The sequence below is a fragment of the Idiotropiscis lumnitzeri genome, chromosome 2 (genome assembly GCF_059441095.1).
Source record: "Idiotropiscis lumnitzeri isolate Australia: NSW breed Sydney's pygmy pipehorse chromosome 2, RoL_Ilum_1.0, whole genome shotgun sequence".
Taxonomy (NCBI): Eukaryota; Metazoa; Chordata; class Actinopteri; order Syngnathiformes; family Syngnathidae; genus Idiotropiscis; species Idiotropiscis lumnitzeri.
Window position 1 is genome coordinate 29,170,281 of NC_142392.1, and position 16,895 is coordinate 29,187,175.

Consider the following 16,895-nt stretch of genomic DNA (forward strand, 5'->3'; position numbering starts at 1 on the left):
ACACTTGCAAAGACATTTTCAAGTCGGACCTTTCAAGAGAAGCTATATCGTCCAACACTCACTCAGTGGTGCGTAAGTGTGTTTCTGGATATTATTTGTCCAGCCGTGGTATCATAAATGATGGTATTTTGATGGGGATTTATTCAAGTAGAACAAAGTAGGAATTCCCCGAAGGCACAGGTGTGAAATGCACTGAAGTAACTTAAAAAGTAAAAGTAAAAAAAATTATGATTGTTTAAGAATTTGCAAGAAAGAACTCAATCTGATCAAAATGTTGTGCTTTGAGAAATGTTGATAAATAAGCATATTTTCCAGGAGGTATTTATTTCTTTGTTGTTTATTCATTCAATTCTACTTATTTCAATATTTGAGTATTATTTTTCTTTCAAGATGTCGTATATTTTGTCTTTGAAGTGTGCGTCCTTGCTGCCTTCCGGAGAGGCAGCCGAGCAAGGCTGGATTGGTGATGGAAAAGAACAAAAGAAAGAAGAAAGATTTTATTCTCGTCACATGCTGATGTCAAAAGAAGTCTCCCCAAAAACGTGCGAGCCCCGTCTCAGACATTCCCTTCTTATAGGGAATATCCAAATAGGACATGAATATCTCATTTTCCCTTGTTGCATATGCATTCCCATCCCGCTCGTCTTTGGGATTTCCAAAAGTCCCCCAGAGGGAGAGCAGGTGCGTCTCCCCGTTGATACGACCAGTCTACGAGTGACCACCTTAAATTACTCTCATACCCTGGAAGGTCACTGACCTGGCGAGAGAATTGCCCCCACCATAAACAATGCTCAGGCCTATTTTCTCTCAGGGCAGTATCTGGTTACATCGGAACTTCAGAACCAAGACTGGTCACTTCTGTGAGCTCCAGTCCCTTCATAGTTTCATAAAGAGAATTACTTCCTATATCTAAATTAGGCCATTTAAAAACACACTACTTTTTAAAAAAATATATTTCAATGTATATTTAAGCTTGCTTATGTAATAATACAATATTTATTCAATTATTTTAATATGAAATTATATCAATATTAATTTAAACCTTTTTATTTCACACTTGAATATTTCTTAATATATTTGTTCATTTGAATATGAATATAATTTAAATTATTCCATCCATCCAGCCATTTTCTGCCGCTCATCCGGGGTCGGGTTATTGAAATAATTTAAAACATTAGTCATTTTTATAATTCAATATTTATTTCAAGATTAGGACTCTTCTCAATGAGCTCAATATTTATAAAATGTTTCCATATTTCTTATTAATTGAATTAGGTCTGTATGTGGTTGCCAATTTTAATATTTCCCTATTTCATTATATAAATAATCCAACGTATAAAAAATTTAATTGGGTATATTTGACAAAATGATAGTTTTTTCCGAAGTGAGATTCTGCTTAGCAACAAACCCGAAACGCTTGATAGAGCTCGACCTAGAAAGTGTATTTAGCCAGTCAGAAATTTAATCAGAAAGCAAAATATTAAATGTATGTGAGGGGATATTTGAAGAGTTTGAGTTTTGTTCAATGGACCATACATATACGAGCCAGCCAAAAACAGCGAGAAAACCAGCGCTGACTCCAGTCGCCATCAGATTGGCAACTCCTGACATTCCAAAACCTTTGAGAGAAACTGAGACTATTTGCGTTTCTCTTTCTTGTTCTTTTTATAGTTCAACTTCTACATCTGTTTTTCACCTTTTCACACAGCATAATGAAGGCCAGTTGAGCAAGTGGAACAAGTGATTTTATTGATGATTGTGGAAGGCAACGATTTCATAAGCACCGTTTCTTCTCACACCTTTTCCATTAAGTACGATTAAAAAGACAACTGAAAAGCATAACGTTAACAAATGTTGTTCCAGGCAAAGGCAATTAATTTCATTTATAATGTTTGATGTCAACACAAAAAAAACATCACTCAGACACATTGCTTCTTCTGGCACTGATCACATTGGCTTAGTGTCAATAACAAAGCTTTGCAAAATTCAATACATCATAATTTATTCAAAATCACATTTACATCTTACCACAAAGAGTCAGTTCCTTCAGTTTTTTTTGTCCTTTTTTAAGCTTCAAGGATCGCTGCTATTCTCACCAGCACAATCGTGTCTCTCAGCTCCCTGTTTAGTGAAGAATTTTTTAGCACAAACGCTGCAACTGAATGGCTTGTCTCCACTGTGTGTTCTTGTGTGGCTTCGTAAACTTGACTTTACAGAGAAGCTTTTGCCACAAACTGAGCAGGAAAAAGGTTTTTCTCCACAGTGCGTTCTTGTGTGATATGTTAAACTTGAATTTTGAGAGAAGCTTTTACCACAAACTGAGCAAGAAAAAGGGTTTTCTCCAGTGTGTGTTCTTGTGTGACAAGTTAAATTTGACTTTACAGAGAAGCGTCTACCACAAACTGAACAGGAAAAAGGTTTTTCTTGACTGTGTGTTCTTGTGTGGATCGTTAAATCAAACTTTCGAGAGAAGCTTTTTCCACAAACTGAGCATGAATAAGGTTTTTCTCCACTGTGCGTTCTTGTGTGGATCGTTAAATCAAACTTTCGAGAGAAGCTTTTGTCACAAACCGAGCAAGAAAAACGTTTTTCTCCACTGTGGGTTCTTGTGTGCCTTACTAAATTAGACTTTCGAGAGAAGCATTTGCCACAAACTGAGCATGAAAAGGGTTTCTCTCCACTGTGTGTTCTTGTGTGCCTTACTAAATGAGTCTTTTGAGAGAAGCTTTTGCCACAAACTGAGCAGGAAAAAGGTTTTTCTCCACTGTGCGTTCTTGTGTGATATGTTAAACTTGGCTTTTGAGAGAAACTCTTGTCACAAACTGAGCAGGAAAAAGGTTTTTCTCCACTGTGTGTTCTTGTGTGGATTTGCAAATGTGACTTTTCAGAGAAGCATTTTCCACAAACTGAGCATGAAAAAGGTTTTTCTCCGTGTGTTCTTGTGTGCCGTTTCAAAGACAACTTTGAAGTTGTTGATTTCCCACACTGAGAACATACCCAACTGTCAGTGTGACATGCCCTTTCACCTTTGGCTTGCCCATCATCATCATCATCATCATCATCGTCATGAGCGTCCGATAATGTGTCCTCATTATGTGCTTGTGATGGCCCCCAGTGGTCTTTATCACCTTCTGTTGTTACGTGATGACTTGAGCTGCTGCTTGGAGGCTCCGCCCCTCTGTTGTCCTCACTCTCATCCTTGTTTTCATCTTCAGTCTTTATAGGGAGAACGTTCACTGGTGACTTGTTGATCTCCTCCTCCTCCTCTTCCTTTTTGATGTGAGTCAAGTCTGGCTCCTCTTTCACAGAACGGAGATCGTTTTCACTGACGTCTGCAGGACACAAAAAGACAAATTTGGTTTGTTCAAGTCAAAGCTCAGGCGGCGACTTTGTCTTATATTGTTTCTACCGTGCTACCTTGACTTGTGCCTGCCGCATACGGAGCAATGCGTGCGACCCCAACTTGGACCGGACCATGGGGGCATTTCACAAAATTACGTCCTACGATGTAAACCTCCCTTTCCTCGCAGCACAACAGTGGTAAAAGAGCATTTAAAAAGGAAGCACGTTGCGGCTGATGCCGATTTCATTCCTGACATGGCCGCAGACGTTTCTGGAAGCGAGCTGAAGTTAGCACACACAGGCTATTGTGTGCGTCTGATGGAACACCTGTTGTGGGACCCTCACATATTAATGGGGGCCACTGGGGGCCATCGCAACATAATGTCATCGATAATATAGGAATCCTTCAAGTGAAATATGTTTTCAAGTATTTCATTTTGCATTTAGAGATAGAACTAAATGTTCCCAGGCTTGTGGGTAGAAAAGGGGGTTGTGACGTTCTCCCTTTTTAAGCCAATTGTAAGCCAGTACAAAGTTCATGAATAAGACCAATACGTACTTGGTTTTTTTAAAAACTTAACCCTTTGTGTTTTATCCACTAAAATTCAACCGCCATTGATATTTTTGCCGCAGTGTGCACAGTGTTTAGAGTCAGGTTGAATCATTCCATAAGGAATTGCTTGAACATGATGTGTCAGATATTTTTTTGTAAAAAATCAAGACAAGCCTGCACAAATGAATCACCCAGCCAAGATTGTCTTTGTCACTTGCGAGGAGCAGTCCGCCAAAGAGAAAAGCTTTCCCGCTGCTGTGCGGCGTTTTATTGAAGCACAGCAAAGCATTTTGAATTTGCAAACTCATTAAGAACGGAAAAACATGAACACTTCGACTTTATCACACCCGTCCACACACTTCCTGTTGTTCGAACAGTTTCAGCTTACAAGACATGTTAGGGTCACACTTCTGTTCAATGCGAGCTAAACGGTTTCCTGTCAAACACGGCTCAAGACGTGCATCTGTTTTTGTGGCTTCCTGCTAAACTGCCAGCATAGACACAACTCTGTTACCACTGAACTCACGTTTTCCTGTTTAAGAGGTCCATGTTTTTGTGACCTTCTATTAACCCGTAAGCATAGTTTTGAAACATGATGACATGACAAACTTAATTTCTTTCACAATAATATAAAAACTTTTGCAGATATAGCAAAAACAAATTGGACAAGCTGTGGAGCAGAGCACAACATCAGTCAGACCCCGGGTCCACAACCCCTCTGGCAGAGACGCAAACAGATTTCTCTTCAGAGTGACCCATTCACTGTCTACCAAAGTGTCGAAATTCGGAAAATGTTTCATAACAGAGGAATTCGTAATGGGTGCTGAAACACCACACCCTGCTAGTGACATGGAGTATTCAACATCTGAAATTAATTCTGCCAAAAGTCTTCACCAATGGGCCGAAATCTTTAGTATGATGATGCGCACCGATAGTTAATGTGATTTGTGGCTCAGTGAACATAGACAATTCATACCGTTTCCTCTGCTCTGGGGCAAGGCACACATGCGAGGCAGCACCGGTAGACATCACAAATACATAATCCTAATGCAAGATGCACTTCTGACCCTCGATTTTGGGTGAATGCATCCTGACAAACCAAATCATCAGAACTCAGTGTTCAATGCAAAGGACCAATTGGTGGTTTGAAGGGGTGGAGGCGGCTTCACCGCGCAGACCAGAGCAGGAACAGGACGTACCACCCGCGGGAGGATGGAGACCCTGGTCTCAGAGCTGCCCAGTCGAATGGAACGGAGGACAACATATGCTTCCCCCGGCGGAAGTGCACAGTCAAATTCAGTCCCTTCTGGAAATTCAGTCCCACTTGAATTCCAGTGTTTGATTCACAGGTGTGGGTTCGGTCCATGGCAGTGACTCGGCCAATCTCAAGAGTCCCACAAACGTGACAGTGTTGTTGCTCACTGGGATATGCAGAAGGAACTTGCAAAGCGTGGAATATCTTGTTCCACCATCATAAACTGTTGTCCATCAATCGTCACCGGAATGCCAAGACCTGCCGGTCCTTGAATGCTGAGGCTCCGCGGGCACCCCTATCGTGGAATGTGGTCCCAATCGGGTTGAGGCGTCAAGTGTGCGTTTGGAAGCCATAGAAGCGTTGTCGGAGGAGGGGGAAGCGATGGCGCCCCCGTGCTAGAGGAGCTCTTTGTGACAGGCATGGCGCTGGACCACAGGATGGCACATTTCAGGAAGTGGCTCGGTTTGGACCGCTCATCACCCAGTGACCCCACAGCAAAAGAACGTCCCACTCACAACCCATGTCTATAACCACCCCTACTTCTGTTACGTGACCTTGTTGACCGGCCGGTGCGGACAACAAGCCTGCGGTGGCAGCGGAAACGGAAAGAGCAGACGCAATGGGAGCTGCATGCGTCGGCTGCTGCATGAGCTGCTTCCGCCCCGTTTTATTTAATTTTTTTCCCCCCATATTCTTTTTTTCTTTTCCCGGTGAATTAGCACTCTTGGCCCCCTGAACCCGCGAGTGTAACAATTCTTTTTCTACATCCAATACAATATTTTCTTTCATCGATGCAGAAACGGGGATTCTACTCATACTGATTAGCAGTTTCTCATTGACGGACTGTTCCGCATGATGTCAGTAACTGGGAGGCGCACGCCCTCGAGGACGGCCACCCGGCACAGCTGTGTGGTGGTGACACTATTGGACGGGTCACTGGCGGAAGCTTCAATCCATTCGCGTCTCGCCCCGTCTCCCATAAGAGCTCACCAACTTAATCCCTCATCATATTTTACAAATGCCAATTGGTTTTGTCTTCTGTTTATGATTCATATTCAATCCCCATGAACACGTCAACTATAATTTAGCTATTCTTTTTTCACTAACTAATGTAACCCCGTTTTCCTCAACCAATGAGTCAGTATTCTTTGAAGTGGAATATCCGCAGACTAAAAATTTGTAATTTAATTTAAATCAATTTACTGAATCTCAAAAGTCCCCTCATAACATGATAATTCATGACATTCCTGTCATTTCCATCTCAAAATGTCGTTCCATTAATTGAATTACCGTCGTACATCGGTCGCAAAACTGAAGTATGGAACATTAGATGGGGGTTTTTTTTGTTTTGCATGACCTTTAACCTTGCATGTTCTGTTTCAACAAAATTGTATCTCTTATCAGTTTCCCTGTTTCATGAGTTGCTGCCGGGGGCACAAAGGAGGAGTTCAGAGAGGAATTTCACCGTCAGGGGCAATCCCAAACTTTTGTTTGCAGGACATTGTAACACTCTGGGCTGGTTTATTGTTCTTCTTATTGCAATTTTACTGCATTCAGTCTTCCTCGAGACTGAATACGTTCTAGTGTTTGCCAAATAGTTAATCCTAGTTTCTCACTTTAGCTTTTCACACTCAATATATGAACTTTTTCAACTGCACAATCACTTCATTGAGGTCTAATTATCAATTGTTTACCATAGTCAGACTTTTGTCGTCAAACAGACCTGTTCCTGAACCATATGTTCACGTTTTCATCACTCAGGGCTTTTCCGTGTTGACAAATCACAATACGATACGTGGAAGCGCGCTTCTCTTCATTATTTCTATTTCCAGCTCATAATTTTCCTGATAAAATTTACACCCTGGCCAGAGTCTGTGCTCAAACTGAGCTTATTCACGACTATGTTGTCTATAGCTATAGTTTTACAATTCCTATTTCTCATCTCTTTAACCACTAGACCTTTCTTTTCTTCATCTTCTGCACATTTCTCCCGCACAAGTCCCCATTTACTTAGTTCCTATCATCATTTTTTTTCATTTGTCCATTTATTTATACTTTTTCTAATGTTCTTTCATAGTGTGGTTACTTTGACATCTTTGAATGTTTTAATCATTTATAGAGGCCTCTTGTTTAAACAATAATTGAAACTAACACAGGGACATTTTCCACGACCAATCAGCCAGCAGACCCACACGCACAAGCTCTCTTTAACGACCCCAAAAGCCCCGACCGCTTGGACACAGGCGCACAACACCCATTGTGAGTAAAAGCATCTCACCTAAAGTTCAGCCGGCCGGCTGTTGAACGCCTGCGCCCCAGCACCCCGAGACCCTCAATGGAGCAAAATGCCAAAAATGTGGTATATTTTGTTGTTGATGCCGGCTCAGCTTCCCTCCGGACAGGTCGCCGAGTATGGCAGAATTGGTGATGGAAAAAAATTCTCTGACACAGCCATTTTGGTTAGAAAGAGATTTTATTCTCGTCACATGCTGATGTCAAAAGAAGTCTCCCCAAAAAGAAAAAAGGGAAAGTTGTCCCCTCTCTCCGGCCTTCCCTTCTTATAGGGAATGGCCACACTGGACATGAATATTGAAGGATTGTATTATGATTGCTGGCATTATTTTAAACACTTCCGGGACAGAAGGTCAATTATTTAATTTAGCAGGTTCATAGTTACTGAATATGTTAAACATTGATTAAACAAAAAGCATTTATCAAATGAAAGTAGAAGTACAGTGCATAGATGAGATTGACTGGGATTGTAGTCATGGTGTTTACTGATGCATTCATATGCTAAATTTATATGACTTAGTTTAAATGTAAGACCTCAAAATTGCACACTTAGAATTTTATGACCCACACTCTCATTCAGAACAGATTCAGTCTGCTCAGGTTAAACTGATGACAAACCAGATAGCACATCATGGACAAATACGACTAAACACATTCTCCACATAGGCCATCGAAGATTCAAACATATCAAGTTGGGCGGAAGTCACAGGGACGCTATCAAGAACACCAAAAAACATAATTTGATCTGGGAAAACATACACCACACAATCTGTACACTGACGAGATTACAGGGGAATGTGAGCAGGAGAGACGGAGAGACTGCCGCCTGCCTGAGAAGGTCAGCCTTGGACGTGGACAGGGGAAGGAGCAAGGACGACCGATTCAACCTACATGACCCTTGACATAGAAAATAAAATGTGAGGCTGGGCTGAGATCAGCGCGACATTTTTCGATTGTACTCGTCTGAGTACAGTTTCTCGTCAGATTAAGAAAAAGCCACCCAGATATCTGTCTTTGTACTATTTCCTGAAGTCCAGAAATCAAAGAAACTAAATTTCGGAACTCTAATCAGTTGTTGTTGAGTCTTTATTTGACCCTTTTCTTCGTGAGTACAAAAACGAACAGGCATTGGAGTAAGTTTGGCTTTTAAGATTCATTTGCTAAATGTTTCTCAATTCCTTCCGTAAAGAATTGCTTGAAAAAGATATAAAAATTAGAACATGTAAAATGTTAAATAATCAGTACAAAGTTTATACTGGGAAAAACACGGATTTTACCCCCCACTATTGGTTATTCTTTGGCATTTATTTTCTGCACTGATTTTATTTGGCATAAACAAATGGTATTTATTTTCTGCACTGATTTTATTTGGCATAAACAAATGTTCAGCAAACCGGCAAGTAAAAGGCAATATTTAAAAATAAAACGTCAATAACCTTGAACGTATTTCCCCAAACAACTTCATGTTGTGATGCATATTTCTAACGATAGAAAGTCGTTCTTTACAAAGCAAATGAGAGTAAAACGTGTACAAACCTGCTTTGTGGAGCACAACACGAAGCTGCTTGCAACCTTCGCCCAGCAATTGAAGATGTTGCTCGTTCTCTTCTTTTATTCCACAAAGTTCCTCTTCGTACTTGGGTGTCGTTCTTGCACACATTTTCAAACGTCAATCTCAACAAATCCGCACTTGGTCTCTGCTTGGCGATAACTCGTGAGCTTCTCTTTGTTCGACGAGACGAATGAAAGATGGCGTCGTTTTTTTCCTCCGAGAAAAAGGCAGTCTGTTCGTCACGAAAGCGGAAGAACAGGACACACCCCTTTGTGATATGATTGGCTGCTGGCTGTGTGGAGCACTATCACCAACTCACCGACAGATGTCGCCATTTGCGATGCAAATCATTGTTATCTTCTTCTAAACATAGAGAAAAACCTAAGAAGCACATGAACAAACATTTTAGTTCCCAAATATGAACTTGAGAGATGTATTGAATTTTACTTTTGTTGCTGGTTTTGTTTTCACATCTGACACCATGTTGTTGGTTGGATAGTATTCCAAATGTATTTCCCTATTATGAACAGTTGACATGATAAAGTGAAACTTTATGTCAACATATTTGCACCTTTGCCTTTTTTCAGAGTTTTTCGCCAGCGACGTGGTTGCGAATTTTAAATTCACTGTTTTATTATCTAAATGTTAGAGTGTTAAAAATGATTTCAGTGTTTATAACTTAACTAACTTAAATATTTAATTATTCGTTTCAGTATTCATTAAACTACGGTGATTATTTATTTCTAGATTCATTGAACTATTTTAGTAATAATTTAGTATTCAATGTTTAATCGTTACTGTCGTTACTTTTTAAATATTCGTGTCACTATTTTGTTCAGAATCAGAAATCAGAAATCCCTTTATTGTCATTGTACTCAAGTGTGCAACGAGATTAGAGAGCTCCCCTCTCCAGTGTAATACTACAATAATTCAGATAAATATATAAATTAGATAAATAAGAGAATAGTGAGAATAGCAATGGAAAATAATACCGAATAGGGTGTATAGAAACACATCACGTTGCTGTTCTGCAAGGTGCGGGTGGTCGTGTGTGTGTGTGTGTGTGTGTGAGTTTAGAATGGAGATGGCTCTTGGAAAGAAACTGTTTCTCAGTCTATTGGTCCTTGATTTGATGCACCTGTAGCGCCTGCCAGAGGGCATCAGGTCAAACAGGTGTGAGTTTGGGTGGGTATTGTCTTTGACGATGTTGAGAGCCCTTCTGAGGCACCGGGCGGTGTAGATGTCCGACAGTGAGGGGAGAGGGCAGCCAATAATCCTTTGCGCTGTTTTGACTGTCCTCTGGAGCCTCACTCTGTCCGCCTCAGTGCAGCCGCTGTACCAGGTGGAGACACAGTAGGTCAGCAGGCTTTCGATGGACAAGTGGTCGAAGGTCAGCAACAGCTTCTTGTCCAGGTTGAATTTCCTGAGGACTCTCAGGAAGTGCAGACGCTGGCGGACCTTCTTTACCACTGCTGTGGTGTTGTGACTCCAAGAAAGGTCATCGGAGATCTGTACTCCCAGGAACTTGAACGTGTGGACCCTCTCCACACACACGCCTTCGATGCAGAGGGGGGGCGGCACCGTCTTGTTCCTCCTGAAATCGATGACGATCTCCTTTGTTTTTGCAATGTTGAGTTGCAGTCTGTTGTCCTTGCACCAAGCCGTCAGCCTCTTTACCTCCTCTCTGTAGGCTGTCTCGTCACCTTCCGAGATCAGACCGACCACTGTCGTGTCGTCAGCAAACTTGGCGATGGTGTTGTTACCGTGGGCCGGGCTGCAGTCGTAGGTGTAGAGGGCGTATAGGAGAGGGCTCAGCACGCATCCTTGAGGGGAACCGGTGCTCAGCGTACGGGTGGAGGACGTGTAGGGGCCGAGCAACACAGTCTGGGGTCTGTTGGTCAGAAAGTCCTTAATCCAGATGCATGTGAGGTAGGGCTGGGTGATATAACATCAAATCAATATCGCGGTAAATTGGGCAATTTTACCTCGATAACGATAAATGCACGATAAATTCCCCCTGATGGCCAAAATAAAAATAAATGCAGGAAATGCATATTAACTGTTTTTTTATTGACCAACTGGTACACATTACTTTCAGTGAAAAATAAAATTACAAAAACCATTTGTATAAACATTCCAAATAGCTTGCTTTGCATGATTTGAACAATGTCACAAAGAACAGGAGAAAAAGGGTACCTCTCACAAAATCTTTTTATGTAAATATATTGTGCCGAGATGCTGTAATTCCATTTGCAAAGGCCTAGATTTGTGTAAAGGTATCGTGTAAACAATCTAAATAATGCCAGGTGCAAAGGCGCTAGTCGCCTGTAAACAAAATGCTAAATAAAATGGAAAAAAATGTCAATGGAATGCCAGTGCCAAATAAACAAGTGTGCTTCATTAGGAAAATGTGCCGTCTCGAGTACTCCGGTGCGCAGTCGCCACTTGTCGTCTATGTAATGCACAGTCGGGCTCAAACAGGGATCCATGTTGCGACTCGACCACAAGTCGGATGTGGATGCAAAATGCTCGACATGTCTACGCTCCCGTCCCGATGTTGTCCATATCGGGAAGTGCTGTTTGCGACAAATATTTTCGTACCTCTTGTCGGCTACTTTCATGAGGCGTTTAAATCCTGTCCGCTCCACTGTAACTAGAGGAGCTCTATCTTTAGAGCTATGTGCTCGGCTATCGCGTCCACCTCTGAGACATTCTCTCGTATGGTGTCGCCTCCGTTATGGGCTGTTGTCACTTGTCGAACCTTGCTTCTCACTTTGAACTTTTAGCACAAGCTCCAAGTCAACAGCATGGTTGTGTTGTGGGTGGTGAAAAAGAAAAGGTTGGACGCGCTGTTTCAGGTGCTTACGATGCACTTTGTAGTTCATGTTTTTTTGCTTAAACATCGTCTTAATGGAACCCAAAACATTTCCAAACGACAGATGTCCACTTTATTTTCGGGACAAGTGCGACAGGAACAATTTCAACTAACGTTCCTTCGTCCGCAGCCGTGTCAGCCGCTTCAGGATTTGAATCGCCAGCTACGAACTCGTCTTGTTTACATTCTTGTTCAGAAGGGAGGAGTCACGTGACTACACGCGCTGGAGCCGTCTTAAAGGGGCATGAGCATCGCCTCAGACAGAAAAGACTTTTTTTTTTTTTTTTAGACACCGAATTTACCGACATGGGCAAAATGATGTCGGTCATTCTAATAAATTTCGGTAACGGTAAATTTTCGGTTTATCGCCCAGCCCTAATAGGAACTCAGTAAATAAAGATAAAGATGTCCTTTATTAGTCCCACAATGGGGAAATTTGAAGTGTTACAGCAGCAAAGATATAGATCACACAGAGTCGGCGGCGTAATGTAGCCGTTAATGTGTAACATTAGCAGCAGACATTCATAAAAAGCATGCAAATATACACAGTATAAACGTATCTAGTGTAAGGAAACACTCCTAATGTCTGTCCATTATACAGAGGGGGAAAACACTGTAATGATAAAAACTACTGAATGATTGAAAATACTGCAATGATAAAGATATTACAATGATAAAAGTACTGTAATGGTGAGAGTACTGAAATGACAGGAAAGTACTGCAATGATAGAAAATACTGCAATGATAAAAGTACTGTAATAGTAAAAGTACTGCAATGATAAAAGTACTGTAATAGTGAACATCCTGCAGTGGTAGAAATACTACAGTGATAGAAGTATTGTAATAAGAATACTGTAATGGTAAACAAAATACATCATTGGTCGTTGTTTAAGTACACCCTTGGCTGAAAGTACAGTAGTAGTTAATATTGCATTCTAGGACTGCACAATTGCACTAATGCCCTCCTGTTTGTAGGCCTGACCCAATGTTCTTGTTAAAAAGTCTGACAGCAGTCGGCAGGAAGGAGCGGCGAAATCTCTCTTTGGTACAGCGAGGGTGTAAAAGTCTGTCACTGAAGGAGCTGTAAAGTGTTCTCAGAGTGTCATTGAGTGGGTGGGCTGGTTTGTCCAGCATTGATGACAGTTTTGCCGTCATCCTCCTGCCCCCCACAGAGTCCAGGGAGCAGCCCAGGACAGAGCTGGCCCTCCTCACTAGTTTGTCCAGTCTCTTTTTGTCCCGGCCCGAGATGCCTCCTGCCCAGGAGACCACTCCATAGAAGATGACTGATGAAACCACAGAGTCATAGAAGTTCCTGAGGAGTGTTCCCTGAACGCCAAAGGACCTCAGCCGCCTGAGTAGGAAGAGTCTGCTCTGACCCTTCCTATAGAGAGCGTCTGTGTTGTCGCTCCAGTCCAGTTTATTGTTCAGATGAACACCCAGGTACTTGTAAGTTGAGACCCTCTCAACGTCTGTTCCCTGGATATTCACTGGTGCAGGTGGAGAGTGCCGACGCTTGCGGAAATCCACCACCAGCTCTTTGGATTTCCCAGCGTTGATTTGGAGGCGGTTCTGCTGACACCAGTCCACGAACCCCTGCGTAACCCCTCTGTACTCCCGATCGTCACCGTCCGTGATGAGGCCGACAATCGCGGAGTCATCAGAGAACTTCTGCAGGTGACAGGTTGTGGAATTGTATTTCTAGTCCGAGGTGTAGAGGGTGAACAGGAAGGGAGCCAGAACAGTTCCCTGCGGCGCTCCCGTGCTGCAGAGGAGCACGTCAGACACACAGCCCTGTGTCCTCACGTACTGTGGCCGGTTTGTGAGGTAGTCGTGGATCCATGTGATGAGGTGGTGGGCCACTCCCGCCTGCTCCAGCTTGTCTCCCAATAAGGCGGGCTGGATGGTGTTGAAAGCACTTGAGAAATCAAAGAACATGATCCTCACCGTGCCCCCCGCCTTCTCCAGGTGGGAGAATGAAGTGTGGAGCAGGTAGATGATAGCATCATCCACACTGATGCCAGGCTGGTATGCAAACTGGAGTGGGTCCATTGAGGAGCTGACCAGGGGGCGCAGATGGACGAGGACCAGTCTCTCCAGGGTCTTCATCAGATGAGACGTCAGCGCCACTGGTCTGAAGTTGTTGAGCTCCTTCGGATGGGGTGTCTTTGGAACCGGAACCAGGCAGGATGTTTTCCACAGCTGGGGGACTCTGCCCAGCTTCAAGCTCAGGTTGAACATGTGCTGGACGATTCCACACAGCTGGTCTGCGCAGGATTTGAGGAGCTGGGAGCTGATCCCATCTGGGCCTGCTGCCTTCCTCGCCTTCATCTTCCTCATCTGGTTCTTCACCTGAGATGTTGTGAGGAACAAGGCTGAGCAGGAGGAAGTGGTGGTTGTCTGATGAGGCTGGGAACTGGAGCCTGTGGAGAGAGAGAGGGGCGAGAGAGGGGGAGAGAGGGTCTTGTTCGCAGTGGCAGGAGGGGTGGGTGGGGGCTGCATCAGGGAAGCCTGAGCGGGGTCAGACATTTGATCAAACCTATTGAAAAATAGGTTAAACTCATTTGCCCACTGAAGCCCCCCCCACCCTTCTGGGTCTGACCTGCTTGTCCGTGGCCTGAGATGGTCTTCAGGCCCCTCCAGACATCCCTGGCATTGTTCCGCTGCAGTTGTTCTTCCATCCGCATCCTGTAGGACTTTTTCCCCTCTCAGATCCTCCTTCTCAGCTGACGCTGCACTCTCTTCAGCTCGTCCTTGTCGCCTGAAACAAAAGCCCTCTTTTTCTCCTTCAGGAGAGCTTTAATGTCCGGTGTGATCCAGGGTTTGTTGTTGGAGAAACATCTTACAGTCCTGGTGGGAATGGTGTTCTCCATGCAGAAGTTAATATAGTCTGTAACTGTGTCTGTTAGACCATTAATGTCCTCACCGTGAGCTTCGCTGAATACCTCCCACACAGTTGTGTTGAAACAGTCCTTCAAGGCCTCCTCGGCTTCTCCGGACCATCGCTGAACTGTGCGTGTCACAGCTGGCTGCCTGCGGACGAGAGGTTTGTACACAGGCAGGAGAGCAACCAAGTTGTGGTCATCTGTGCCCAGCGAGGGGAGGGGCAGTGACGTGTACGCCTCCTTGGTGTTGGCATAGAAGAGGTCCAATATTTTATTGTCTCTGGTTTGGCATGTTACATATTGTGTGAATGAAGGCAGAGAGGAGGAAGGAGAAGCATGATTGAAGTCACCAGAGATAAGGAACAAGGTATTTGGGTGCTGTGTTTGTAGCCTGCTCACAGCTGCATTCAGTACATCACAGGCTGTCTCACCGTTAGCAGAGGGAGGCACGTACGCCGCCACCGCGATCACATGACTGAACTCTCGCGGTAAATAGACCGGACGCATGCTAACAGCTATCAGCTCAATGTCCCGACTGCAAAGTTGATCCTTAACAGTTATGTGCCCAGGGTTACACCATCTATCATTAACAAACACAGCCAGCCCTCCCCCTTTTCTCTTACCGCTCTCCAGTGTCCTGTCCGCGCGTAGTATTTGGAAGCCGTCCAATTCCACGACGGCGTCCGGCGTTAGCTCTGTTAGCCACGACTCCGTGAACACCAGCAAGCTAGCCTCCCGGACAATCCTCTCGTGCCGGGTTAGCGCTGTTAGCTCGTCCATTTTGTTGGGGAGGGATCGAACATTCCCCATAATAACGGACGGAAGGACGGGGTGATATCGTCTCCTCCTTGCCTGGCGTTTAGCCCCCGCACGACATCCCTGTCTCTTCCTCGTCAGCTCGCGGGGGATATCGGGTCTCGCTCCGGGAGCCCACGCGGGGTTAGCACGGAGTGCTAACAGCTGATCTCTTGTGTACACGATCGATCTGTAGCTCAGAGTTTCGTCTCCGGACACGATCGCGCAAGAAATAGCCCCCAACAGCAGTAAAACCACCGCAAGTTGGATGTCCATTGCTGAGGTGAGGTAAAAATAAAATAAAAAAGGGTAAAGGGAAAAAACACACAAAAAAGGCTCAATAGTGAGCCACGCTGCTGTAAACAGGCAGCAACTCGCGCGGCGCCGGAACCGGAAGTCCTAAATTGGACAGGCACTGGGTGGGGCCGTGTGGCGTGCTGGAGAGGATAGGAGAGGTGGTGTACAGGGTGCAGCTGCCACCTGGTGGCAGACGGGTAGCCCTCCACAGAGACAGACTGGCCCCATATAGAGGTGATGCCGTTCCACAGCAGCAGTCTGGGTCGCGGACACATTCACAGTGGGTTTCGACTCCCACCCCTCCAAGACGGCGGATTGTACCTCCACTCCCACCCCCACAGGCGGCTCCAGTTGAGGACTCATCGCCTGATGCTACATTAGCTGTTCCGAGCGGACATGCCTCGGGGCAACCTCAGCGACAGAGGAGACCACCGGGTCACCTCAGTGACTTTGTTGAATGACGCCCTCGGGACGAGGTTCTTGATAAAGTGGAGGGCAGTGTAACGACTTTGTAAATAGTTCAAGCGTTCTGTGCCTTCTCATCCTACTTGCCCTTACATGGCCATCCAAAACCCTCAAGACGAGAACAGATGTGGACTCCCCTTATGTTGCTCCTCGGCGCCATCTCGTCTAAACCGGGACCCATTCCTGTATATCCATCCCTTGATAAGTCGGGGACCCCTGTCGAAATCCCTGACCTGACATAAACTATGTTGAGGCCCACTGCAGTTCAGAATCGTAACTCATTGTAGTGGCGGCTCAACGCAAGATTATACATTCACCAGACCAACAGTTGCGCTATGTTAGAAGTAGAAATTAAGAATTATTACCATCCATAAGTTACAACGTATGGAAATACAAACCTGTTTCACACTCTTCACATTGCCAGCTTTCTTGTTTGTCACTTTTTCCTGTTTGCTTGTGTTTTGGGATTTTTGATTGGCTCTCTTCATCATTGAGGTTAGCGTCGATCTGGAGGAACTCAATGTCGGTGTAATGTGTGCAAAAATATACTTTATTTCTAAAGCGCATTTCACGTATATGGGTTTAAA

General features: G+C 44.2%; 1 protein-coding gene across 1 annotated transcript in view; it reads right to left on the minus strand.

The window, feature by feature from the left end:
* Positions 1-1,825: 1,825 nt before the first annotated feature.
* The window catches only part of LOC148342241 (uncharacterized), a 230,223-nt gene continuing 215,153 nt past the window's right edge, over positions 1,826-16,895 (minus strand). Inside the window, exon 2 of the mRNA XM_088287815.1 lies at positions 1,826-3,332. Coding sequence (XP_088143941.1) covers positions 2,074-3,332 — 1,259 coding nt within the window. The 3' untranslated portion in view covers positions 1,826-2,073. The remainder of the gene's footprint in view (positions 3,333-16,895) is intronic.